Below are 25,578 nucleotides of genomic sequence, written 5' to 3' on the forward strand. Positions count from 1 at the left end.
TGCACTGGCAGCCAGACTCTTCACCCTTTGCTCCACCTGGGAAGCCCACAGTCCCAGAGATTCACGGAGTCCCAGTGAAGACGACTGGGACGTAGGGGGCGTCATGGAGATGCAGGTTGGGGCTCATTGTTTGGGAAAACAACACTTTTGAGCCAAGAAACGTGCACCACGCACAATCTGCTTGTGTGTGGTGAAGTTGACTGCTGGTAACAAGATGTTATTAATTTAGAAAATATAGGCATGCCAGTCTTTGCCTTTTGTTTCCAAGCAGCGTTTTTGTAAGCATGATTTATATCAAGTTCTGTCCCCCTCTGCTGGTGTAAGTCGTTATTGCAGACTGCTTTCCTTCTACCCATCCAGCCTAGCTTTTTAGTGCTGAAAAGACCTTAGAGATCACAAATAGAAGCCACTGATGTTGTCACTCACCTGTGCGTAAAGTTAGCGCAAATACAGCAAAATCTTTCACTTCTACATGCAGTATATTGTCTAGAACAGCTCCTTAGATGGGTTGGACTTTGTCTTCTGACCGATAGCACTCTCTGTGGGTATAGAATTCAGCCTGATGGAATTGCATGGGGAATTCCTGCCAAAGAGACCCTTGGGACCACTTACTAATATGTGGCTTATTTTCCTCTACTTTGCAAGTTGAGTAAAGGAAACAGTTAATACCGACCCCTGGGTATTACAGTCTGGCCTTCTCTCATTCGCCTCCGTCCTGACCCTTCTAGTGCAGCTAATGTGATCTTTTACCAGATCTCAAGTCTTCTCTGGTCCCTGATGTAATTGAGGACATTCTCTGAGTAGCCACCTCTTTTTATTTCTATATTTGGTCTGTCCTCTGAGTCCTGGCACAAGTCCCTGTTCTCTGAGAAGAGTCTCACCCCATGCCGCCATCCGGGCTTGGGTCACTGCTGTGACAGTGGTCAGGCATAGTCTTGTGATGTCTTGTATCGTGGTCTAACTTTTTAATCTTTGTATTTTAATCTGTAGCAAGTATCTGTCTTTTCTGCAAACTCAAGGTATAATTCTTGCCCGGATCAGTGTTCTAGAGATGCATGTTGAAGTTGATGGGTAAGATTGCAAGCACACTTTTGGGTCAGAAAGCTGGCACTCACCATCAGCTTGACCGTCTCACTTGTGCGTATGTGTGTGTTTCAGCTGCAGATCCCTAGTGTGAAGGGCTTCGACTTCGCTAAGCAGCACCTGGGTCAGCACAATAAGGACGACATACTGATCATTCACGAGCCAGCACCACTGCCGGGACCTGTGAAGGACCACACCACGCCCTCTGAGAACGGAGATGTGCCAAGCCCCAAGGCAAAGATCCCTTCCAAGAACATCCGTCACAGAGGAAGGTTCTTACTGGGCTTTCTGTATTGTTCTCTATCATGACCTGTGGTTCTATTTTCCGTTTGTTAGTTTCCAGTAGCAGAAGGGCTGACGGTGAATGTTGCCCAAGTCTGCAGCCTGGAAGACTGGTGAGATTGGCCCCCAAAATCAGCACACTCAAGGGCCCTTGGTCCACTCTAATGGACTCCCAGAGGAGGCCCATGTGCTTTCTTGCCCCAAAGTGGGTAAGGTTATGAATCACCGACCCATATGGTTTGATGGTCCCCCTGGAACTTCATTAGGGATTGACCAGCTCAAGGGTATATATTCTGGGGTGACCCCGCTAGGCCCTCTGGAGGTGATGTTAGGAATAATGTACAAAAATGTATAAAAAGTGCATGGCTTATGATACACACTCGGCCAGCATTGGCTCTGCCCTTGACTGTTATGCTGGCGGCTGGAGCTGGGGCTTCCTCTCTTGGTCTGCAGGTGACCTTCGTCACACCCTACTTTCTTTGCTTGGCTTTTCTCCATCTGCCCCTCTTGTCACCCTCCTTAGCATGTGTGCATGGATTCTCCATCGCCCTGCTCCCCACTCCCCTGCCCAGCTCCCCTTTCCCAGTTAATTCCCATTCCTCTTACCAACATTAAGCACATGGGGCATTGCTGCTAACAGACTACCTACTGTGACCCTATGACCTTATGAGACGGGCTGCCCTTCTCTAAAGAAGACAACGTTCAGGGTCAGGTTTTATTAACTTAGCTTTAGGTCAAAGCGTGATCAGGCTTTGGTATTGAAGCCTCGAATTATCAGCCTTCTTTTGAACTTTGGAATGCCAAATTCAGGTTTTCTGTTGAGAGGGGAAAAGTGTGTGATCATACCAACATTCCAAATGACATTGTAATTTCTGATTTATAAGAAAACATACCCCAGGGGTTCTGGCCTAGTTTTAAGAATTTAATGATTGTCAGAACATGATCTTTACAAAAGAAGATGAATAATGTAGAGAGAGATCATTTGCTTAATTATTTTGCAGAGTGAGAATAAATCAAATCATTAAAGATGATTGAATATGCTAGTACAATTTAACAAAGTCTTTTTTTCTCCTCTGGAAGCCTCAGCCTAGACACTTAGTCACAACATCTCAATGTTCTGCATGGTTAATATCAGAGTTTCGCATCCCTCAGGGGCACTAGAATGTCTGGGCATTTCAGAAAGTTCAAAGAGAAGGGGTGTTAACTGTTTAAGGCTTTTCAGTGAATCCTGGAGCAACTTGGGTTCTGTGACACACTTGCTTTTTATATATAGAATCAATTAACAGCAATAATCATTGCCTTTGTGTTAGAAGTGTAGGCTTCCTCCAAAGATTTGGAATTATATGGGGTGACTACAGAATGACCCTGGCTTCCTAGAAATTTTGCAGGCCCAGCTAACCCCTAACCAAACTTGAATCTCAGATCCTCTGATCCAACCCAGATTGCCAGGTTTCCACTGGGAGCTGGGGGGACTGTCCTCCAGCAAATACTTGGTTTTCTAGCCATTTGTTGAAATGAGTCTGCTGAGCCATTTAGTAGGGCATCTCACGCTGTCCTTAAAAGGTGACCGTGCTGTCAATGCGGTCCTTGAAGATGCTGCGCCTCGAAACAGGGTTTTGGACTCTTTGACTTCTCTCAGTTTTGCCCAGAAGCCTGACTTCCACATCCAGATGAATGTGACCTTTCTGCCTGCTTTCTTTCTTTTTCCTAACATCTGCATTTGTTTTGTATCTGCAGAGTTTCTCCCTCAGATGCCGACTCCACAGTAAGTGAAGAGTCCAGTGAGAGGGAAGCGGGGGACAAGACTGCAGGAGCCGTGACCGATGGCAAGTCCCACAGAGCCCCACAGAGTGGTCTGTGACCCTTCTTGTTCTCCACTTTAAAAGTAGTAATTATGAGGGACTTCCCTGACAGTCCAGTGGTTTGGATTCTGCTGTTTCATTGCAGAGGGTGTGGGTTTGATCCCTGGTCAGGGAACTAAGATCCCACAAGCCCTGCAGTGTGGTGGAAAAAAAAAAAAGTCATTATGAGGTTCCAGTAGGCTAGGCTCTTATACTACTTCAAATGCAGAACGTAAAAAAGCCCTGTGCATTAGCATATTCATCATTCATACAGTGGATTTTTCAGATTAATTGTCACCATCTAACACTGTATCAGTGTCTGCATTGAGCTGGTGGGCCAGGCTAGAAGTTAAGAGATTCAGTTATGTGTGTTTTGAGGTTACTGGTCATGTTTGAATCTAGTTTGGGGTCCTAACAATTTTCCTCTTCAAAGGACAAGGAGGAATCCAACTAAAACTGCATCCAGGATTCGGTGACCTTCTTAGGGTCCCGTTTAAGTATTTCACGGCTGTCACTGTCAGAACGCTGATTATTTATTCTAGGTCCAAGGGCATTATATTTGGTCCTTGTCCTAGGTCTGTCTTCCAGGAGATAGTTGAGTGTGGTCAGATAGTTGTGTGTGTTGTCAGATGCTGTCGCTTCTTAGGCCAGGTTTGAAATGTACTTCACTCCCCTTCTAAACAGTATTGTCTTCAAACTCACATGTCTTGCAGTAGAACTTAGCTCATCGGTCTTACTGGACTTGGAGCCTTTTTTGGCCTGATGACAGGGTAGCTTTGGTGTTAGTTTAATAGATTCTGTTAAATAAATGCTCTTGTACTTGCTGGAGTTTTATTTATATTTCAGGGTTGTGTTTTAGTAGTGCAAAGAAAATGGAAGTGCCTCTGGATATCATTTTATTATTTTTTTATTTGGCTGTGTCACGCCTCTTTTGGGATCTTAGCTCCTGACTAGGGATTGAACCCAAGCCCTTGGTAGTGAAACTGTAGAGTCCTAACCACTGGACTGCCAGGGAATTCCCAGGATATAATTTTTAATAGTAATTTATATACTTACGTTTTCCATTACAAATATCTCTCTGAAATTGCAGTACAGACTGAACCATACTCTGTAAGTGAAGAGATTGTGGACAGAAGCTGGAGGGCCTATTTCATCCACTGTCATGTTTGTGACCTTGTATGTCCCTCAGTTGTGGGAACTCCTCTGGGACTAAACTAGCTGATTTTTGAGATGCCTTCCATTTGTTTCTTTTTTGGTGTTAAAAACAAAAGCAAAAAAATCCCTTAGAATAAGGGAAGAATTTTTTTCTTTAGATCTAATGATCTAATTTCATAGAATCTTAAAAATTAGCACCATGGTAACAGGGGTACTGTTTCAGATAGACAGGATTAAAATCTAATTTTGATCCTGGGAAAGAAATATTTGGGGGAAAAAAATCAGCTCTGGAGCATCTTAATTTCTGTTAATTGTATGTCTAAGAAAATCTTCCTCTTTAGTTCCTGTTTTTAACTCCTTCTGTGCTTAGTCACTCAGTCGTGTCTGACTCTTTGTGACCCTTTGGACTGCAGCCCACTAGGCTTCTGTGTCCATGAGATTTTCTAGGCAAGAATACTGGAGTGGGTTGTGATTTCCTCCTCCAGGGGATCTTCCCAACCCAGGGATCAAACCATCTTCTTCTGTGTCTCCTGCATTGCAGGCAGTTTCTTTACCCACTGAGCCACCAGGAAAGCCCTTTAACAAGTATTAGAACCAGTATATTATGCATGGCTAACAAAAATCAAATATCACTCTCAACATATATTCAAAATCCAGGTAGTAAACATGTCAGTGTTGGGGCTCAGAGTTGACTGTGGAAGGAGACAAGTGGCCTAGACGTTCTTGTGGGTCCTAGAAGGCTCACCTGCCACTATTTTGATTTAAAGATGTACTTACTTATTGATAATGGAATTAATATTCCATTATAAACATTCTGTTGGTTCAGTATTGCAGTAATTGAGGTTGCCATTTCCTGTGTCATTCTGTTCTGTGGACATCATCTTACACTATAATTTCATCCTTACTTAATTTTTGTTTTCTAATTTTTTAAGATGTATAGAACAGTCTTTTAAGAGAAAAGATTTTAACACCTACTTGCCTTAAGTAAGCAGTATTCATGCAGCATTGATCTATCTACGTAGCCCTTGTACTTTCCATTGTCATTATTATTCAGGCAGTTTTTAAAAAAATTGTACAGTGGATAGCAAACAATAAAAATATGTATTATTATATGTAAAATAATGTGTTACATATGTATACTAATCTAATTTGTTTATATATATATATATGTATGGGGGTATATATATGTCTGTTTAACGTATAAATATGGCAAACAACATATCGCACTTTTCAGCCTTTGGATGAAGCGCTGAGTTCCAGGCAGTCTAGAAGTTGAGGGTTTTCTGTGCATCTCTTGCTTCTCCTGTTGCAGCTGGTGAATTATAGAGTGAGGATCCAACTGAGGGGTGGGAAAGGGCAGGGCAGGAGTCGGTAGGAGGCCTGCAGCCCCGGGGACCCAGGCAGGCAGATGACACGAGCAGACGGGCCTTTCTTCCTGTCACCTTTGCGCCCTGGTTTTTTTTTTCCACCATCCTGGAGGAGGCCGCCTCTGCCTTCAGTATCAGTGACTTAATGGGACGCCCTTTGTGACATTTGCCGTTGGTTTGAAAGTTTGGGTTAGCAAGGCTGGCCTTATCTGGTAGAGCTAATTATCTCCTACTAGGCTCCATGCCTGTAATTTGAGTAGCTCCCTGGTGAAAGGTGCTGTCTGGCTGTGTTTGCATTATACAAAGGGTCAGCCTCCCTCCAGGCAGGGAAAGAAAGCCTGGGAACAGCCTGAATGCAGACAAGTGCCTCCTCGCTAAGAGACATCTTCATTCACAGAGTTAAGTATGTAATTTCTAATTACTTGGGATGAGTATTACTGAACATAAATGAATATAATTCAAATTGAGAGGAAATAGAAAGATTTGTGTCCCACTGCTGTGCATTCCTTCTATAAAATATCAACTACTACTCCTTACTGCTTTGCTCAACACTTTTTTACACTGAGGGGAAAACCTCTATATTTTTCACTTATGATTGAGGTTTCAAAACTCAGGCTTTTGTTTAGAAACAGTTTCTACATGCCCTCACTGCTTCTCTTGGCCCGTGTGTGTGTGCTCAGTCATGTCTTTTGCAACCCCTTGGACTGTAGCCCGCCAGGCTTCTCTGCCCATGGAATTTTCCAGGCAAGAATACTGGAGTGGGCAGCCATTTCCTTATCCAGGGGATCTTCCAGACCCAGGGATGGAACCCATGTCTCTTGCATCTCCTGCATTGGCAGATGGATTCTTAACCACTAGCGCCACCTGGGAAGCCCCTCTCTTGGTGTTTGGCCATTTATTTTCGAGCAATGTTAGAGTAGCCCAGAGGGGACTGTGGCTTAAAGGAAGGGCATCAGGGATCTTAGTGCATGTAACTGGAGAGTTCTTTTCATCTATTTGGCCCTTCTTAACCTCTCTCTTTGCCTTTTAAAAATAAAAGTTTATTGAGGTTATTTCTATTATAAAAGTAATACTGACTAGAGAAAATCCTCATTATAGAAAATACAAAAAAGTGGAGAAAATGACCCATTACACCAAGATCCAGTCTCTATTAACATTGTAACGTGTTTTTCTTTTTTCTATACATTTAAATGTCTTTCTTCTTTGCAGTTCTGACTACTTAAAAAAAACTTCATTGTGGTGAAATACATATAGCCATACAATTTACCTTTTTAACCATTTTTCAAGTGTTATCTGCATCTCTTTGTAAAGAGGGAACTAATTCCTTGAAGCAGCAGCTTTTTCTTCTCCTGACTCTTCAATGTCATTTTTTGCTGCATTAGAACTGAATAGCCAGCAGCATTCACCATTAACCAGTACTTGCTAGCAGGTCCACAGTCCCCCTGGTCTTTTGTTTTTTCGACGGTAAGTTGCCTTGGCAACTAAATTTATATCACTCTCACTCCAGATAAGCATGGATGTTCAGAGCTGTTAGCAGTGTTGTCCTCCACGTTCTGTAAATCGCCCCTGGCTGGCCAACCTCAGGCTCCTCTTACCCTTTACCCTGTCTTACTGAAGACTTTGAAACACCTTTAGACAAAACAGGACCATCCGGGACACAAAGTGTCATAATGATTTTCTTATCTTCCCTACAGATATCTGTAATTATTACTGAGGTTGAAGGAGACACTATTTAACCCAGACAGTTTAGGCTCAAAGAGTGACATTTCAAATATTCTACCATGGAGTTGTGGATGTGTTTTTGGTCTGGTACCCATCTAAGGGTCCTTTAGGAAATAATCCATAATTGTGAAGGTTTGCTGTTTTCTTATGGTGATGGTGTTTATTAATTCTGCTCCCCCTGTGTTCCAGGGCCAGCACCCAGCTCAGGGAACGAGCAGCACTCATCAGCCTCCATCTTCGAGCACGTGGACAGGATCTCCCGCTCCTCCGAGGCCAGTCGGCGGGTCCCCAGTAAGATCCAGCTGATTGCCATGCAGCCCATCCCAGCTCCTCCGGCTCCGCACCCCATCCTGGCTGACCGTGTGGCAGAAACCAACAAAATTAACAAAGAGGTATTTGGTTTTATGGAAAAGTACAGTATTAAAAAAAAACAAAACACCCTTAGATTCTGATTTGGTCACTGCTTAAAAAAGAGTGAAAGTTAGTGTTAAAAGGTTGCTAATGATATGAGCTGCTCACGTGTGTGCATGCTAAGTTGCTTTAGTCGTGTCCAGCTCTTTGGGATCCTATGGACTATAGCCCACCAGGCTCCTCTGTCCATGGGATTCTCCAGGCAAGAATAATGGAGTGAACTGCCGTGCCCTCCTCCAGGGGATCTACCTGACCCAGAATTGTGTCTCTTATGTCTTGTCATTGGCAAGTGAATTCTTTACCAGTAGTGCCACCTGAGAAGTCCCATGAGCTGCTCACAACTATTCTTAATTTTAAATCTGCTACTCAGTATTTTTAGGTCAGTTACTGATTGTGGACACTAGTGGGCACATTTGGAGATATGCAGATTAAAGACCAGGGCCGGCTATCCTTAGAAAGTCCGCCTTAGCCCGTGGCTGGGGTTTGGAATTAGATTTTGGAAAGATCCCCACCATTTCCAGAATGGAGTGGCTCACTGTACCTAAACTGTTTTTGTACAAACAGCATGATTTATGCTGAACAGCTCTTCCTGGAGTCTGGAATTTGGTACATGCTAGGCACAGGGTGCCTGTGTGAGCAGTCTCCAGTAAAGACCCTGTGAGCCCTGAGTATCTAATACACTTCCCTCGTAGACGTTTCACATGTGTTGTCGCAGGTCATTGCTGGAGGAATTCAGCACACCCCACATGACTTTACCGGGGAAGGACTCCTGGAAGCTTGCGCCTGGGTCCTCCAGACCTCACCCTGTGTGCCATTCCCCTATGCTGGTTTTGCTTTGTAGCCTTTTGCTGCAATAAATTGGACTGAATGCTGAGTCCTGAGGGTTCTCCCAGTGAATCACTGAACGCTGAGTAATCTTGGGACCACGGTAGATTCTGTGAACTCTGATAGGGCTGCTCTGGCCTCAAGATCTAAATCATGATTGGTAAAATACCCTATTCTAGTGACTCCTGGAAGAGTGAGTTAGATCTGCTTTCCTCCTAAGATTCTGGAATCAGAAGGCCAGCTCAAGTCACTGTTAAGTTGAACTTGAGAAGTTTGACCTGGGCTGGACCATGAGTGCAGGGAAAAGTATTTAGGGCTACACACATCACAGCATCATGGCTGTCAGTTTCCTGCCTCTAAGGAATACCTGCTGTTCTTGTGAGTTCTGCTAGGTGAAGTAGTAATTGGTACAACTGAATCCTTAAAGTGGATTATCTTACAGAAGTCTTATCAAGAGTTCTTACACTGTCTCTTCTTCATTGGCTCCTTGCCAAGGTCGTGACCACGAGAACGTGTGTCATGGGTTCAAGGTGGCACGTGCTGTCCCTTCTCACCAATGCTTGGGAGCCCTGGGGTTGCTCACATGACCCCCATCCTAGCGTAGACCTGTTTCCATCAGTCCAGTGTTGCAGGTATCTCACACCAGCCGTGAGTAAGCGATCTCGAGTAGGTTCTCTGTGTGATCAAAAGAAAAGAAGAGAATGAGTTCACCAGTCTGAGGCCTCACCACTGGAAAGCATTCATCTCCACTTTGTTCTTTTACTATCTTTTACAAATGTATTTGATGGATACATATAGTATGGGAAACATATATACTGATTATGAAGCATAAAATGAAAAACCAACTTAAGAACAAGAGCGTTATCAGTTCTGGTGGACCTACCTGTATGGTAGATACAGACATCTCAATGGAAATGTTTTCTTCGTAGGAGATTCTGGTGCAGATTCCTAGCATATCTTAGTCCTCCGGTGAGACCTCACGTATTTTAAAGAACAGTTAGATCCTGAAAGAGTTAGAGGGGCTTCCTGAACTCTCCTGCTGGGAAGTTTGTCGAGACTCTCATCTAGCTGACCCTCCTTCTCAGTCTCAAGGAGGACATGGCTTCTGGTCTGCAGTGGTGTGGCGGACCATGTCCGGTCTTGGACAGCGTCCTGTTGTCTCTTCCGGTTGGAGTCTCATCTTGGTTTCCCTTTTTTCCCTCTGTCTCCCTCCATCTCACTTGGTGTTAAGTTCTCTGAAGCAGGGCTAAGGGCTTAGAAAATGAGGTGATGTACGTTGATGAAGGCAGGGATTCCCTATTCTCCACCACAGCCCAACAGACTGGCTGCTCCTGGAGTCATGGCCTCCTTCCCCTAGACCTGCATCTGCATTCCTGTTTCTGGCCCTCAACCTCTGCCCACTACCCTTCCTCCCCGACTCTTCCAGACCTAGTTCGCGCCCCATGGAGCCAGGAGGACATGTTTCCATACCTGTTGATTTTCTTCATTGAGGAGAGGGGTCTCCTGTCACTGGGCTTGTTTCGGTAACACTGAAACATCATTAGTAAATGGCTATTTTGTTGTATAGTGCAAATATCGTCTTTGAACTGTCTTAATTTAAAAACGTATTAGGTAATGATACTATTGGGTATGGAAAATATTTACTCTTTTCTTAGGAAGAATTACATCTAGGAATCACTGCCCCTCAGGATCTTCAAAGTTGCTACTGGACGATTTCCTGGGTTTGAGTGCTTTTGGCCTTCCCAGGTCGCGCAGTGGTACAGAATCCACCTGTCAGTGCAGGAGATGCAAGAGGCATGGGTTCGATCCCCGGGTCGGAAAAATCCCCTGGAGGAGGAAATAGCAACCCACTTCGGTATTCTTGCCTGAAAAAAATCCCATGGACGGAGGAGTCTGGCGAGCTGCAGTCCATGGGGTTGCAAAGAGTCAAATATGAGTGAGCGAGTACCGAGGCTTCTCCCCTCGCATGCACAACGTGGAGGGTGTGGACGCAGTTCGGGGATGGTGGCCGGCTCTCCGCGCCTGGTGTGGGTGTGTCTGCCCCTGTCACCCCTTTGGTGCCTCTTGGGAGCCTAGGACAGGTGTGGGGGCGGGGGGTGGGGTCGGAGAGAGGGCCGGGGAGAGACACAAGATGCCTCCAGACTACTTTGTGCGCGGATCCCTGGAAACATGCAAACAGTCGGCTCGTCTCGCTCCCCAGATCCAGACGGCACTGCGGCACAAATCTGAGATCGAGCACCATCGCAACAAGATCCGGCTGCGCGCCAAGCGCCGCGGGCACTATGAGTTCCCGGTGCTGGACGAGCTGTCATCGGGCGACACGCGGGAGCGGCACCGCGTGTACCGCAGGGCGCAGATGCAGATCGACAAGATCCTGGACCCCACGGCCAGCGTGCCCTCCGTGTTCATCGAGCCCAGGAAGAGGTGGGCGTGCTGCTGGGGTGGTGGGCAACCCTGTGGAAGACTCCGGGCGGCAGGGAGGGGGCGACCCCGCCTGGCCATCACCTGTGGGGAAGGCCGCTTCCACCCCGGTTACCCCAGGAGTCGCCATTTCTGGGTTTCTTGTATCCTGGAATTCAGCTTTCTGAAATGGGAGCCCCTTCCTTCTCAGACGCTGAGTCCTGGCTCCCCCTTCCCCCGTCCTCATCCTGCCCTCATCCCCAGTGTCGTCACCACCTCCTGTGCTTGGTAGATGCTCATTTCTTTTCCCGCTGCTGCCCTCAGCCTCTGTCTTCTTTGTCTCTCAGACCCCTGCCCCTTAAGGGAGAGGCGTTTTCTGTAAGGTCAGCTCTCATTTGTGTCTTGCTCGGCTCACCCTGTGCTGGCTCGGGCTGCCTGCAGGTGGACCCCGTGCTCCTGTACCTGGTGGGGCCTCGAGTCTCTACCCAGCTGCTCCCCACCGAGGGGCCTGTCGCCCTACCAGGCGCTAGCCTCATTGCCCTCCAGACATTGATCTACATTCCCATTTCTGGCCCTGGGCAAGATCCCAGCTGCAGCTCACACTCTCTCCACCTCTCCTGATTTATTATTTTTGTTGGATAAATTGGGCATACCCAAAGCTCCTTATCCCTTTTCAAGACCTAGGTCAGGTCCCAGTAGCCAGCGATGATGTTATTCTGTATTGTTCTGTGTGTTAGTATTGTCTGCCTGGTGGACTGTGCCTTTCTTAGAGCAGAGACTGTGTCTTACACGTTGTTTTTATCTGGTGAGGTGTTTCATACAGTGGCCAGCAGGTCCTAGGTAAAATCCTTAGAGTTTAGTTCATGAGCCAGGGCAGGAAAGTAATTTCCTATGAAGATAATGTCTTTTTCTCCTGGCAGCTCCAGGATAAAACGTTCCCCTAAGCCACGCCGGAAACACCAGGTCAACGGCTGCCCCGGAGATGCTGAGAAGGACAGACTTATCACCACAGACAGCGACGGCACGTACAAAAGGCCACCTGGCGTCCACAACTCTGCCTATATTGGTTGCCCGGTGCGTAACGCTGACCCTTGCATCTGGTGGCCATCTGGAGATGAGTGAGCAGTGCCAGCTGCGGCCACGTGTGGTGTTGATGCTCCGGGGCCAGCTGGGTCGTGGGGCATATGTGGGTGCGGGCAGGGATGGGCCGCTCATTTGTGGAGAAACTTGAGTCCTGGGGACCAGGGGGCTGCTGGGGGCGCCCTCTGGAAACATGCTCAGTGTTTTTCTTTCCTCTGTGCAAGCCCTGTCCTCTCGGGCTTCAGGATGGGCACTTTTGGAAATTCACTGGAAAACAGAAATGTCCAGAAAGTTTTTTTCCCCTTCCCCTGGTTGAGGGAACTGTTTGGATTTCTCTGTGGTAGGAGTGATATTTAGGGTTTTGCGCCCCCTTCTGCTCTTGGAGCGCTAAGATGTTCCCTCTATATGTGTGTGTGTGTGTGTGTGTGTGTGTATGTATGTATGGCTTCCCAGGGGTTCAGCTGTAAAGAATCCACCTGCAGTGCAGGAGATGCAGGTTCAATGCCTGGACTGGGAATATACCCTGGATAAAGGAAGTAGCAACCCACTCCAGTATTCCTGCTGGAAAATCGCAATCCATGAGGTTGCAAATGAGTTGAACATGACTGAATGACTAAACAACAATGTATATATATATATATTTCTAATTTTAATGGAAGAAAGAGCTTAATGGAAATTAAGAAATAGGGGCTTAATTTTTTTGGAAGGAAAAGCACGTGTTAAAGCAGATGTTGACAACATTAAGACACATACAGACCCCACTAAGTAGGGAGGAAAGGGCTAGCCTCCTCAACAGACCATGAGAAATACAGATATAAAAACACTCCAAGACGGAGAGGAGCCCCAGATACCCAGGTGTCTTCTTGTTAATCCGTTTTTATCCACTGTGTCTGGCAGCACTGGGACACACAGTGGATGTCTGTGACCCTGTGCCAAGGTGCAGCCCCGACAGAGCTATCTTTGTTAAAGAAATGAGCGAAAAACACACTCTCGGAAAAAGAGTTTGTGGTGTACGTGACCACTTCAGATAGAGCTTATATAACCAATGTTTTATTTGAGTTTTATATTTTATCCCTCAAATTACACACACATCTAACATTGAGAGACACTAAGCATAATTACACATATGTGCCAAATGCCATACTGACATTGGGACTAAATATAATTGCATCATGATCATCTGAGAGATGATCCCAGGCTTCTTTCCCCAGGCTTTTCCTTGGAATCTTATTGTGATTCTGGTGTCCTAAGACTGTCCCTTCCTAACTGGCTTGTGAGGGTTGATATAACTCCCGAGGGCCGGAAGGTCTACAAATTAGGCTCCCTTGCTCCTCAGCAGGATGAATGAATGAGTCCTTTCTGAAGGCTGTGAATAAATTCCTCTGGTTGGGGAACCAGCATTGGCAGTTCTCACAGTAGATGGCGATCTTGAGCTGCCTCTGTGTTTTTGGACCGGTGTCTGGGTGTCTGTGGTGTCTGGCTTGATCCAGGAAGGGATGTATCCTTGGCTCCCCAGGATGGTCCCTTGGAGCTTTTGTTTTTGTCTAATCTGGGACCTCAGAGACCGTGTTGTGTGAAACTAAAGAATAGATTAGTTTGCTGGGAGAAATATCAATGACCTCAGATATGCAGATGACACCACCCTTATGGCAGAAAGCAAAGAACTAAAGAGCTTCTTGATGAATGTGAAAGAAGAGAGTGAAAAAGTTGGCTTAAAGCTCAACATTTAGAAAACTAAGATTGAGGCATCTGGTCCCATCACTTCGTAGCAAATAGATGGGGAAATAGTGACAGACTTTATTTTTGGGGGCTCCAAGATCACTGCAGATGGTTAATGCAGCCATGAAATTAAAAGACTCTTGCTGCTTGGAAGAAAAGTTATGATCAACCTAGACAGCTTATTAAAAAGCAGAGACATTACTTTGCCAACAAAAGTCCGTCTAGTCAAAGTTATGGTTTTTCCAGTAGTCATGTATGGATGTGAGAGTTGGACTATAAAGAAAGCTGAGTGCCAAAGAATTGATGCTTTTGAATTGTGGTGTTGAAGACTCTTGAGAGTCCCTTGGACTGCAAGGAGATCCAACCAGTCCATCCTAAAGGAGATTAGTCCTGAATATTCATTGGAAGGACTGATGCTGAAGCTGAAACTCCAGTACTTTGGCCACCTGATGTGAAGAACTTACTCATTTGCAAAGACCCTGATGCTGGGAAAGATTGAAGGCAGGAGGAGAAGGGGACGACAGAGGATGAGATGGCTGGATGGCATCACTGACTTAATGGACATGAGTCTGAGTGAACTCCGGGAGTTGGTGATGGACAGGGAGGCCTGGCGTGCTGCGGTTCATGGGGTCGCAAAGAGTCGGACACGACTGAGCGACTGAACTGAACTGAACCTGTCCTCCCCTTCCTGTCTTGATCCTAAATCAGGCTTCTTTCATGGCGGCCCAGACCATCCTTCTTCTCTTTGCTTTTTTTCTTAGCAGAAACTGCAGAGTTTCCTCCCTCAGCTGGAGGGAAGAAGCTCTTCCCTGGTGAGTACCACCTCAATCAGCTGCTTCGTCCCAAATGGCTCCAATTTGCAGAGGTACCCTAAGAAGACATTCTTCCTTACATGGACTTTTTACTTTCTCTCCTTAAAATTCTGAAATGTATACTTTCTTTTTTATTTTAATACTTATATTGTATGATTTTGTTTTAATTTTTATTTTATATTGGAGTGTTGTTAATTTCGGGCTTCCCAGGTGGCATAGTGTAAAAAATCTGCCTGCCAGGGTAGGAAATGCAGATTCAATCGCTGGGTCAGGAAGATTCCCTGTAAAAGGAAATGGTTACCCACTCCAGTATTCCTGCCTGGAGAAGCCCATGGACAGAGGAGCTTGGAGGGCTACAGACCATGGGGTCATAAAAGAGTGGGACCAAGCTGAGCACACACACACACAGTTGATTTACAGTGTGTGTTTCAGGTGTACAGTAAAGTGATTCAGTTACACATACATCTTTTCTTTTTCAGATTCTTTTCCAATATAGGTTATTACAGAATATTGAGTAGAGTTCCTTGTACTTGTTTATTATGTAATTTATATGTGTGTGTGCTCAGTTGCCTCTGACTCTTTGGAGACCCCATGTACTATAGCCTACCAGGCTCCTCTGACCACGGAAATTTCCAGGCAAGAGTACTGGAGTAGGTTGCCATTTCCTACTCTATGGATTAATTTTCCATGCCTAGGATTCAAACCCTATCTCTTGTGTCTCCTGCATTGGTAGGCAGATTCTTTACCACTGAGTCACCTGGGAAGCCCATTTTATATATAGTAGGGTGTATATGTTAATCCCAACCTCTTAATTTATCCCTCCCCCAGCCTACCTTTCTCCTTTGATAAAGCCATAAGTTTGTTTTCTAAGTCTGCGAGTCTGATGAAATGTATACTTTCAAAGATAATGCCTTTTTGAGCACTCACCTTTTTATAGGTAGTATTTCATCTTGAAGGTTATACCACGCATACATGCTTTTGAACTGTCTTGAATTTTGTGCTTTCCCCTCAAAATATCTTCTTGCGAGCTTTCTTCTCTTGAAGTAAAAGAAATATTCCTGGATTTCTCGTAAATAGGGTTACCATTATAAATCAGGATTCAGCAAACTATGACCCTCAGGCCAAACCCAGCCTACTGCTGGCTTTTGTAAAGTTTTATTGGAACACAGCCACACCCATCATTTTTGTGTTATCTATGACTGCTTTTGCTAAGGTGGCAGAGCTGAGTAGTTATATGGCTCACAAAGCCTAGAATATTTACTTTCTGGCCCTTTATGGAAGTTTGTCAACCCCAATATAATTTATTTTCCAAGTCACACCCTTGTGAGGATGACAGTAGATGGTTTTACTTATCCTAGGATAACAAGCATGAACCGAGATTGTCCTGGACCAACCATAGGACATGATCACTCTCTTATAATATGAAGGCTTGCAGAGAGGCACCAGAATACATCATAAAAATACCTTTTTTTTTTTTTTTTTTAACTAAAGGTAAAAAAGTTCTCATATATTTCTGGGGAGTGATAGGTGAACATGTATTTGTGCCAAGGAAACAAACTAAATGTCAAAGTCATCAAACTTGGATTCAAGAGAATGGAATTCAAATTCCAACTCCTGAGTATCCTAGGTAGATCTCAACTTCTGTTGATTATAGTACCATCTGTTAAGTTCCATCTACATGTGAAACACTGTGCTGGATGTTGGGACACAGGAATAAATAAAGTAAATAAAACCTCCTCTTGGCCTGCAGGTTGCTGAGAGTCTAGTCTGTGAATTTGGGGGGTGGGGGCAGCAGGAAGGCCAGAGAGCAGGAAGCTCTCACATCATAGCTCTATGGCTCTTTGCCTTCATGGCAGGGTTCATGGGACCAATGAGACTCCAAGGGAACCTAACTTCACACCTTTGCAACAGGTCTCTCTTGCTATAGAAGTTACACCTTTTTTAAAGTTACACCCACTGATGCTGAGATTGGCAGTGCCTGTAGGGGGACTCTATTTGGGCGACTCTCCTCAAATGTATATAGGGTTTGTCCCCCATTTGAATTTCAGTTTGCGCTGTAGCCACAGTGCTCGTTTCCTTGCAGTGCAGTTATTGAAAACCACCACCAGGAACATTGCTTCCGGTTTTAGAGAGACCCTCTTAATTACCAGTAGGACGTTTCTACGGATATACTTTTCTTTCTCGCCGTGGGGTGTTGGGTTGGTGGCCCTCTACTCACCACATTCTTCCTGATCTGCTCCTCAAGTAAACCAAAAGCAGAAGGCATGAGTGTGGGCCATTTTGTACCCTGTAAGGAGAGGATCACAGAGTCTTTCCAGTATTATGTCATAAGCCGGAGACCTTTGCAGCCCCAAATCCTTCCTCGATGACGAAGTCACTTAGTGGAACTTTACTAGAATATTGTAATTTTGGAGAAGTAGTCTTTCAGGACCCAGTGTGTATTGTAGGGACTGAGACCACCCACTTGCAGTCGTGAAGGACAGAGCACCGGCCTATCTCAGGAGCAGTCTCTGCCCAACAGCACCTGTTTCTGTGGAGGACGGGGGCCCAGTGGTGCCACAGCTTCCGAGTCTGCCGAGAGAATCCAGAAATCTGAGTTTTCATAGGAAATTTTCAGATTTTTAAAATATTGACTATTTTTTAAATACTGCGTGGGGCAAGCAAAATAGGTTTGTGAACTGTTGGTGGGTTTGCCAGTTCGTCTGTTTTTCTCTCTGTTTGGAATTACACAGCTGCTGCTCTTAAGTGTTTGATGCTGGCGTGAATAATAACTGATCCTCGGTGGACAGACCATAGTCATTAGGAAGTGCTTCAGACAGTTGACTAAAAGTAAGGATGTCACTCTGGAATAGAGATTTTCTTTGTAAGAGGTTCACTGATCCGAACAAATATGGGAATTCCTTTGGCCCTTCTGTGGGACGATCCAGCTAGCGAAGCTAAAACTGTGGACCTATAGCGTAAGCAGAGAACTCCAGGAAAAGGTACCCACCCAAAAAGTGATAACAGAAGCAGAATTAATTTTCTTGGACTCCAAAATTACTGTGGACTGTGACTACAGCCATGAAATTAAAAGACACTTGATCCTTGGAAGAAAAGCTTTGACAAATGTAGACAGTGTATTAAAAAGCAGAGACGTCACTTTGCTGACGAAGGTGCGTATAATCCAAGCTTTGGTTTTTCCACTAGTCATGTATGGATGTGAGAGTTGGACCATAAAGAAGGCTGGGTACTGAAGAATTGATGCTTTCGAATTGTGGTGCTGGAGAAGACTCTTGAGAGTCCCTTGAACTTCAAGGAGATCCAACCAGTTAATCCTAAAGGATTGAAGACTCCTAAGGAATATTAATTGGAAAGACTGATGCTGAAGCTGAAGCTCCAGTAATTTGGCCACCTGATGTAAAGAACTGACTAACTGGAAAAGATCCTGATGCTGGGAAAGATTGAAGGCAGGAGTAGAAGGCAGAGGATGAGATGGTTGGATGGCATCACTGACACAGTGGGCATGATTTTGAGCAAGCTCCATGAGATAGTGAAGGACAAGAAAGCCCAGCATGCTGTAGTACGTGGAGTTGCAAAGAGTTGGACACGACTGAGCAATTGAACAACAACTTTTTCTTTGAGGACATGGGGTCACCAGCCCACTGAATAGAACCTCTTCTCTTTTCAGTGTGTCAGTTGAAGTAATTGTAATTAAAAATTTTTAATTGTTACTTATGTCCCTGCCTCTTAGACACTGGGTATAGAAGTTAAATTTTTCTTGTCAGCTCATGTTATCCAGGGACACCTCCTTTTTAAGAAAGTAGTTTCTGAACAAATAATTGATACTATTTACTGTTTATAAAGAGTTGCCACAATAAGTATTAAAATGGTTTATACACACATAGTTGTAATATGGTGGTGACTTTGAATTCTTTTGGGTTGTATAGGGCTGTTCTGTTATTAATAGTCAATAGACTGCCTTAGTGGGGGGTTTCTGTATCTATGGAACATCAACTAGGTATTTTAGTATGTAAACTCTGACGGAGAAGGCAATGGCACCCCACTCCAGTACTTTTGCCTAGAAGATCCCATGGACGGAGGAACCCGGTAGGCTGCAGTCCATGGGGTCGCTAGAGTCGGACATGACTGAGCGACTTCACTTTCACTTTTCACTTTCATGCATTGGAGAAGGAAATGGCAACCCACTCCAGTGCTCTTGCCTGGAGAATCCCAGGGACAGGGGAGCCTGGTGGGGTGCACAGAGTCGGACACGACTGAAGCAACTTAGCAGCAGCAGTATGTAAACTCTGACACATCGTTTTTGGTTGTTGGGGGCTCTCAGGAAAAATATGAACTTCCAGGTACTGAGATATCTTTCAGGGAGTTGATTGAGTTTTGCCTGACAAATGGTTGTTGAATATTTTTACTTTTTTTCTGATTTCAAACTTTTTGCCCCTATGAAAGGTAACACACATTCCTTGGCTGTGATTTGAAAAATTTTTATGGTAAACCCATTCCTCAATGGCAGTGAAAATGGTTAAAAATTCTGTCTTGGTCCTAGAATTTTGTTTTCCATAGAAGCTCGTGTCTGATTCTTTTTTTTTTTAAATACAATTGCTTTACAATGTTGGGTTTGTCTCCACTGTTCAGTGAAGTGAATCAGCAGTATGTATACATATATCCCCTCCCTCTTGGATCTTTCTCCCACCCATGCCGCCTCTTGGTTGCCACAGGGCACCGAGCTGAGCTCCCTGTGCTCTATAGCAGCTTCCCACTGGCTCTCTCTATTACACATGATAGTGTGTAAGTGTCAGTGGTGTTCTCCCAGTTCATCCTACCCTCCCCTCCCCTGTATGTCCACGTCTGTTCTTTATCCCCTGCCCTGCAAATGGCTTCATCTGTACCATTTTCTAGATTCCATTTATATGCATTAGTATGCAATATTTGTTTTTCTCTTTCTGACTTCCTTCTGTATGACAGACTCTAGGTCCATGCACATCTCTACAAATGACCCAGTTTCGTTCCTGTTTTTGGCTGAGTAATGTGATTCTCCACTTTGCTGTTTCCCCTGCTGTAGTCTGATCCTGACCTCCCGGCTGATGTGCCCACGCCGTCGTCGGCGGAGCTGGGGAGGTATCCAGGCCTGCCCTTCCCGGCCTCCCAGTACATCCCGCCCCAGCCGTCCATCGAGGAGGCGCGCCAGACCATGCACTCCCTCCTGGACGATGCTTTTGCCCTGGTGGCCCCCAGCAGCCAGCCCCCGAACGCTGCGGCTGCAGGCCCTGGCGTCCCAGCCGGCCTGCCCGTGAACAGCACCCCTTCCCGGGAAGAGAGACGAGCCACCCAGTGGGGGTCCTTCTACAGCCCAGCTCAGACGGCCAACAACCCATGCAGTGTAAGTGTGGACCTTCTGGAATTCTCTCATGGGCAAGATGTTGCTTGACTGCCTCATTTTCAGGATCCCTGCAATACCCTGATTGGATTCGACTGGAATCAAAGTTTGGATGATGAGTTTTAGTTTTTATTATCTTATAAGTTAATTCTCAATGTTGAAAACATTCTTTTGTGCAACTTGGACGTTTCATGGAGATACCTTCCTGAATTTGCCTCCATGAAAGGTATGAAATTCATTGTCATAAAATATATGTGGAGTAACTGTCAAAATATATTCTCGTTTTTTTGTTTGTTTAGTTGTTCAGTCCTGTCTGACTCATGTGACCCCATGGACTGTAGCCCACCAGGTTTCCTCTGTCCCTTGGATTTTCCAGGCGAGAATACTGGAGTGGATTGCCATTTTCTACTCCAGGCAATCTTCCCAACCCAGGGATCAAACTCACATCTCCTCCAGCTCCTGTATTGGCAGGTGGATTCTTTACCACGGGAAAGACATGGCTCGGTGGTAAAGAGTCCATCTGCCAGTGCCGGAGACATGAGTTTCATCTCTGGTTCGGGAATGTCCCTTGGAGCAGGAAATGGCAACCCACTCCAGTATCCTTGCCTGGGAAATCCCATGGACAGAGGACCCTGGTGGGCTACAATCTGTGGGGTCGAGGAAGAATCAGACAGGACTTAGAGACTAACACAACAACTAGAAAATTTTCATTGATGTCTCCATAAAAGATATGGTCAAGAATGCCCTGGAGTCATTCAGCTTCTTTTTGTAGGCCTCCTGGGACTGAAGAGGAGTGGGGAGGCCCTGGGAGTGGAGGGACTGAAGAGGGGAGGGGAGGCCCTGGGAGTGCAGGCATCTAGTCCACGAGGAGCCAAGCACAGTTGCTTTCAAACACCAGGTTTCCATCTCGGGAGCTGACATTTCAGTGCTTCATCTGTTTTTGTTATCCTTTATTTTTCATATTCGGTCAGTGCTTTCAAAGGTGCTTTCTCAAGTCATGGATAAGAAGTAAAACTCAAGGATAAAATATTAAACATTATCTTTTACTAATTTCAGATGATCAAACCGAAACATTTGACATTTTACAGTTTAAATTTCTTCTTCAAGGAATGTTTATCCAGGGTTCCTCTAGTTTTGTTAACTATATTAAGGTTCAATTGGGTGATCATAACATATGTTAAAAGAATTTTCAGCTCTGGAGACTTCCCTGGTTGTCTGGTGGTTAAGACTCCATCCTCTCAATTCAGGGGGCCCAAGTTTGATTCCCTGGTCAGGGAACTTGATCCCACATGCTGCAACTAAGACCTGGCACAGACAAATACGTCTTTTTTTTTATTTTTAAAGAAGAATTTTCGTCTCTGAAATTGGTTTGGATTTTCAAAGTCGGCTCTTAGATAGTTTTTTACAAGGCATAGTGAGCATGTGTCTGAGGTATAGATCACAGCCACCACGCAGGAGAAAAATACTGTCTAACCTAGTCATTGTTGGTTTACGTATTAAAATGTAGATTGTTTCAACAGTAAATGTTAAACCATTTCATAATTATAGGTGGTATGTAATGATAAACTAATAGTTTATAATCTTTAAGCAAATGGATGATACACAACAAAACTCAGCAATGAAAATGAATTTGACCATATCCGCTGTCTATTTACTTTAAGCTTATCTCACTTGTTTATTCACTCAAATGTATTTCTGAAGCACCTGCTTTGTGCTGAGTGCTCTGCAAGGTGTTGGGGCTATAGAAGTGTACAACCTGCAACTCCAGCTCCTGCATCCCAGTGGGCGTATGTGGACAGTGGAAACAGTAACTCAGTTCAGCATAGGGTGGGTGTCGGGCAGGAGGAGAGTATGTGGGAGGAGCCCCTGACCGAAAGTGTTGGGGAAGGAGTTTCTAGACAGAATGACATCTAAGTGGAAGTCTGAGGGTAATTAGTGGTTTCAGTTAAAGAAGAGTATTCCGGGTAGTGGGAAAGCTAGCAGAGACCCAGAAACAAAAGTATCTGGTACAAACCCCTCTTCTGGACAAAATGGAGGAAAGGCTCAGGATTTATCTTCCCTCCAGAAACAAGTAAAATAACTGAACAAAATGTATGGGTTTTCACCACATTGGACTTGAGGCAACAAAGAAGAGGGATCATTGACAAATGAGTAGAACCCTACAGTCACCCCAGCTTCCCATCTTGAGAGAGTTTCTAGCTATGGTGCAGGGAGGAAGACTCCAGGGAGAACTCCGTGGTCTCCCTGAGTTGAGAGAATCGAGTGGTGAGTGTGGGAAGGAGAAGAGAGCTAGAGTTCACAACAGACAGTGCGGGAAAGCAGAGAGAAGCACACAGAGATGCTTCCAGAGGTTGCAGAAAATCTTCATTTGAGTTTTGATCAGTTTTAAGGTGTGAGGACACTACCCCAGATGAGGGAAAGAACCGCCCTAGGAGATTAAAGGGAACAATCCTCAGAGCTCACATAAGCATGGGAAAATGTTCCTGCTGTGGATTGAATTGTATTCTCCCAAAATTTGTATGTTGAAGCATAAGCCCCCATGCACATGTATTGGAGACTGAGTCTTGAAGGAGGAAGTCAAAGTTAAATGAGGTCATACGGTTGCATCCCTGATCTGATAGAACTGGTACCCTTATAAAAAGAGGAAGAGACACTGGGGCTCGCTGTCCACCGTGTGAGGACACAGCAAGTAGGCAGCTGTCCACAAGCCAGGAGGAAAGCTCCTAGCGACAACTGAACCTGCTGGAAACTTGACTGTGGATTTTCCACCTCCAGAACTGTGAAAAAATAAATTTCTGTTTTTTAAGCCACCCAATCGGTGGTATTTTGTGATGGCGGCCTGAGATGACTAGTAGTTTTTTTTTTTTTTTTTTTTGGTACACTGTAGAAGACCTCATAATTCACAGAGCATCAGTTAGAGTACTCAGAAGAGTTTTGCCTCAGTAGTGGGGCAAATAGCCCCAGGTTAAAGCTGCTCTCATTCTGCCTAACACAGAAAAAAGTAAGACCTGAAACTGAACAAAGCTCAGGAATATTTATATAGAAAACCAAAAATATACAGCATCCAACAAGGTAAACTGAATAATGTCTAGCATCCAATCAAAACTAAGCAGAGAAGCAAGAAAATGGTACAGCTAAGAGTCGGACACGACTCAGCGACTTCACCTTCACTTTTCACCTTCACGCACTGGAGATGGAAATGGCAACCCACTCCAGTGTTCTTGCCTGAAGAATCCCAGGGACCGGGGAGCCTGGTGGGGTCTATGGGGTCTGTGGGGTCACACAGAGTCTATGGGGTCGCACAGAGTTGGCATGACTGAAGTGACTTAGCAGCAGTAGCAGCAGAATAGCATTAGTAGACAGAGATATTAAAAGAATTATTATAATGGAATTACAGAGATATTAAAAGAATTATTATAATGGAGTTTTGTATGTTTAGGAACCTAGAGGAAAGATTGAACACATTAATTAGAAGCATTGAAAAATTTAAAGGATACAGATCAAATTCAACCTTTTAAAAATATTAGTTTATTGGTATTTATTTGGCTGCTCTGGGTCTTATTAAATAGCTGTGGCATGCAGGATCTGGGATCTTCGATGTTCATTGCGGCATATGGGATCTTTAGTTGTGGCAAGACTCTGAATTGCAGCACGTGGGATCCTGTTCCCTGACCAAGGATTGAACCCAGATTCCCTACGTTGGTTTCTGTTCTCACAGTAGAGAAAACAGAGTCATCTCTTGAGAATCAGAGAAGTGTGGCAAGGCAAGAGGGTTGAGGGAGAGTGGAAACATGAAATACTTATGGAGGAGAATGAGAGAAAGCAGACTAGGGACCTGGAAGTAATCACTTAGTCTTGAGGCTGCTGTTGAGACTGACGATCGTGAAATTATAGTGGCACAAATTAAAGTTTTGTAGTTTACCAGCATTCAGATACCCAGGTGTAGACAAGGAGAGAATAGGCAATCGGACTGATCCAGGACTGGGGCTTTATCAGGCATGTGTGGTGATAAGACAGCCGGGAAGAGATGTGCAGGTCAGAGGGTAGAGTTGAAGTGATGGCAGATCAGCACTGAAAGGGGAAATGGAGGAAGCTGAGCTTGATTAAATATGCTAGAGCTTTGGAGACTCTTCCTCTCAAATCTATCCACTGTATTACACTGGTGGAGTCATCATCATCTCTCACCAAGATTATTGAAAGATTTCCTGACCACCTCCCTGCCTCTGGTTTTGAAAGTGGAATGTCAGGGTGGTGGCTGACAAGTAAAATGCTGTTTATTGGTTTTGAGGAGCTGAGAGGCTAACACAGTAGATGTATCTATGGGGGACAGGAGGACTTGAGTGAAGAGGGAGACCTTCCAGGAGCCTCTTGGGTTAGTCTCGTGTTTTCCAAAAGGAGGATTCTCATCTCACTTCCCAACCTACACTTGGCTGCTGGCATCCACATGTTGCTTCTTTCTGTTCCTTGAGTTGATCAGTGGAGAAATCTGTGGCCTAATTGCTCCCTACCTGATAGAAGATGTACGTGTCCTGTCCTCTGGGAAGCATAAATAGTTCTTGGCATTCACCCAATTTTTCGGAATCATTTTCCCCCTGAATAACCAGTGTCCATTTAATCTTCATATTCAATTCTTTCATTCATGTCAGGGAAACTTCCTTTCGTTTCTGAAGCAGTTTTCTTTGTTGGGTTGAAGATAACAATTATTTTTGTGTTGGCTCATCTCTGTCCCTTTTCTGTATCTCTCAGTTTATCTGCAGCTTTAGCTATGTTGTTCTTTTTTCTCTGCCTTCAGTTATGATTGAAGGCATTGATTTGATTATAAGTCATATCTATTGTTTTCCCTACTAGTTGATTATCCTTAGTGTTTTGATGGGAGTGGTAGCAATTTAATCTAGCGGAAAACCAGATCATTGGTTGTATTTGGGCATATCTAATATAACTTAAACATGCTTATAAATTGTTTGTAAAGTTATCGTTTGTTGCCAGGAAGAACCTGATCACCTTTTATTTGCTCCTTCTGACTATAGTAAAAACCACTGAAATGTGGATTTCAGGATGGTTTCAGTGAATGTTTATAGAGCATCTGATGACATTTTTATCCCTTTCTTGCCAGTGTAAAAGTGTTAGTTATGCACTGGTGAGTCAGGCCACTTGAGAGGTAGTATTTCTGCTTTCCTAGGTAAAGTTAACCTCCTTGGATTTGTCCTCCAAGTGGCAGGTGTGAATACCTGAGATTTTACTAGCGCTCCTTGCCATCTGGTTGCTTTACCTCAGGCCTCTCCCAGACTCCACCCATCATTTGTCTTTCTTACTTTGTTGGCTTGTTTTATATGGAATAGAAAGAAAGAATGCATTAAAATGGGATTTTCATTCACCTAGATGATTGCAACCTTAAAATTCTCTTTGTCCTCCAGACTTTAATTTTTAACAAGTGTGACCCATGTAAAGGAAATGCCTGCCATCACTGGGGGCATGTAGTCCCCAGAGAAGGCAATGGCACCCCACTCCAG

The 25,578-nt window shown here is 44.7% G+C and overlaps 1 protein-coding gene across 1 annotated transcript in view; it reads left to right on the forward strand.

The window, feature by feature from the left end:
* KIAA1549 (KIAA1549 ortholog) overlaps positions 1 to 25,578 on the forward strand; it is a 124,519-nt gene that overhangs the window by 78,974 nt on the left and 19,967 nt on the right. Inside the window, exons 11-16 of the mRNA XM_086395344.1 lie at positions 1,159 to 1,355; positions 3,103 to 3,218; positions 7,640 to 7,842; positions 10,887 to 11,110; positions 12,007 to 12,160; positions 19,754 to 20,071. Coding sequence (XP_086251470.1) covers positions 1,159 to 1,355; positions 3,103 to 3,218; positions 7,640 to 7,842; positions 10,887 to 11,110; positions 12,007 to 12,160; positions 19,754 to 20,071 — 1,212 coding nt within the window. The remainder of the gene's footprint in view (positions 1 to 1,158; positions 1,356 to 3,102; positions 3,219 to 7,639; positions 7,843 to 10,886; positions 11,111 to 12,006; positions 12,161 to 19,753; positions 20,072 to 25,578) is intronic.

Source organism: Bos grunniens, chromosome 4 (genome assembly GCF_055505025.1).
Source record: "Bos grunniens cultivar Pamir isolate PY7600 chromosome 4, Bosgru_T2T1.0, whole genome shotgun sequence".
NCBI lineage: Eukaryota > Metazoa > Chordata > Mammalia > Artiodactyla > Bovidae > Bos > Bos grunniens.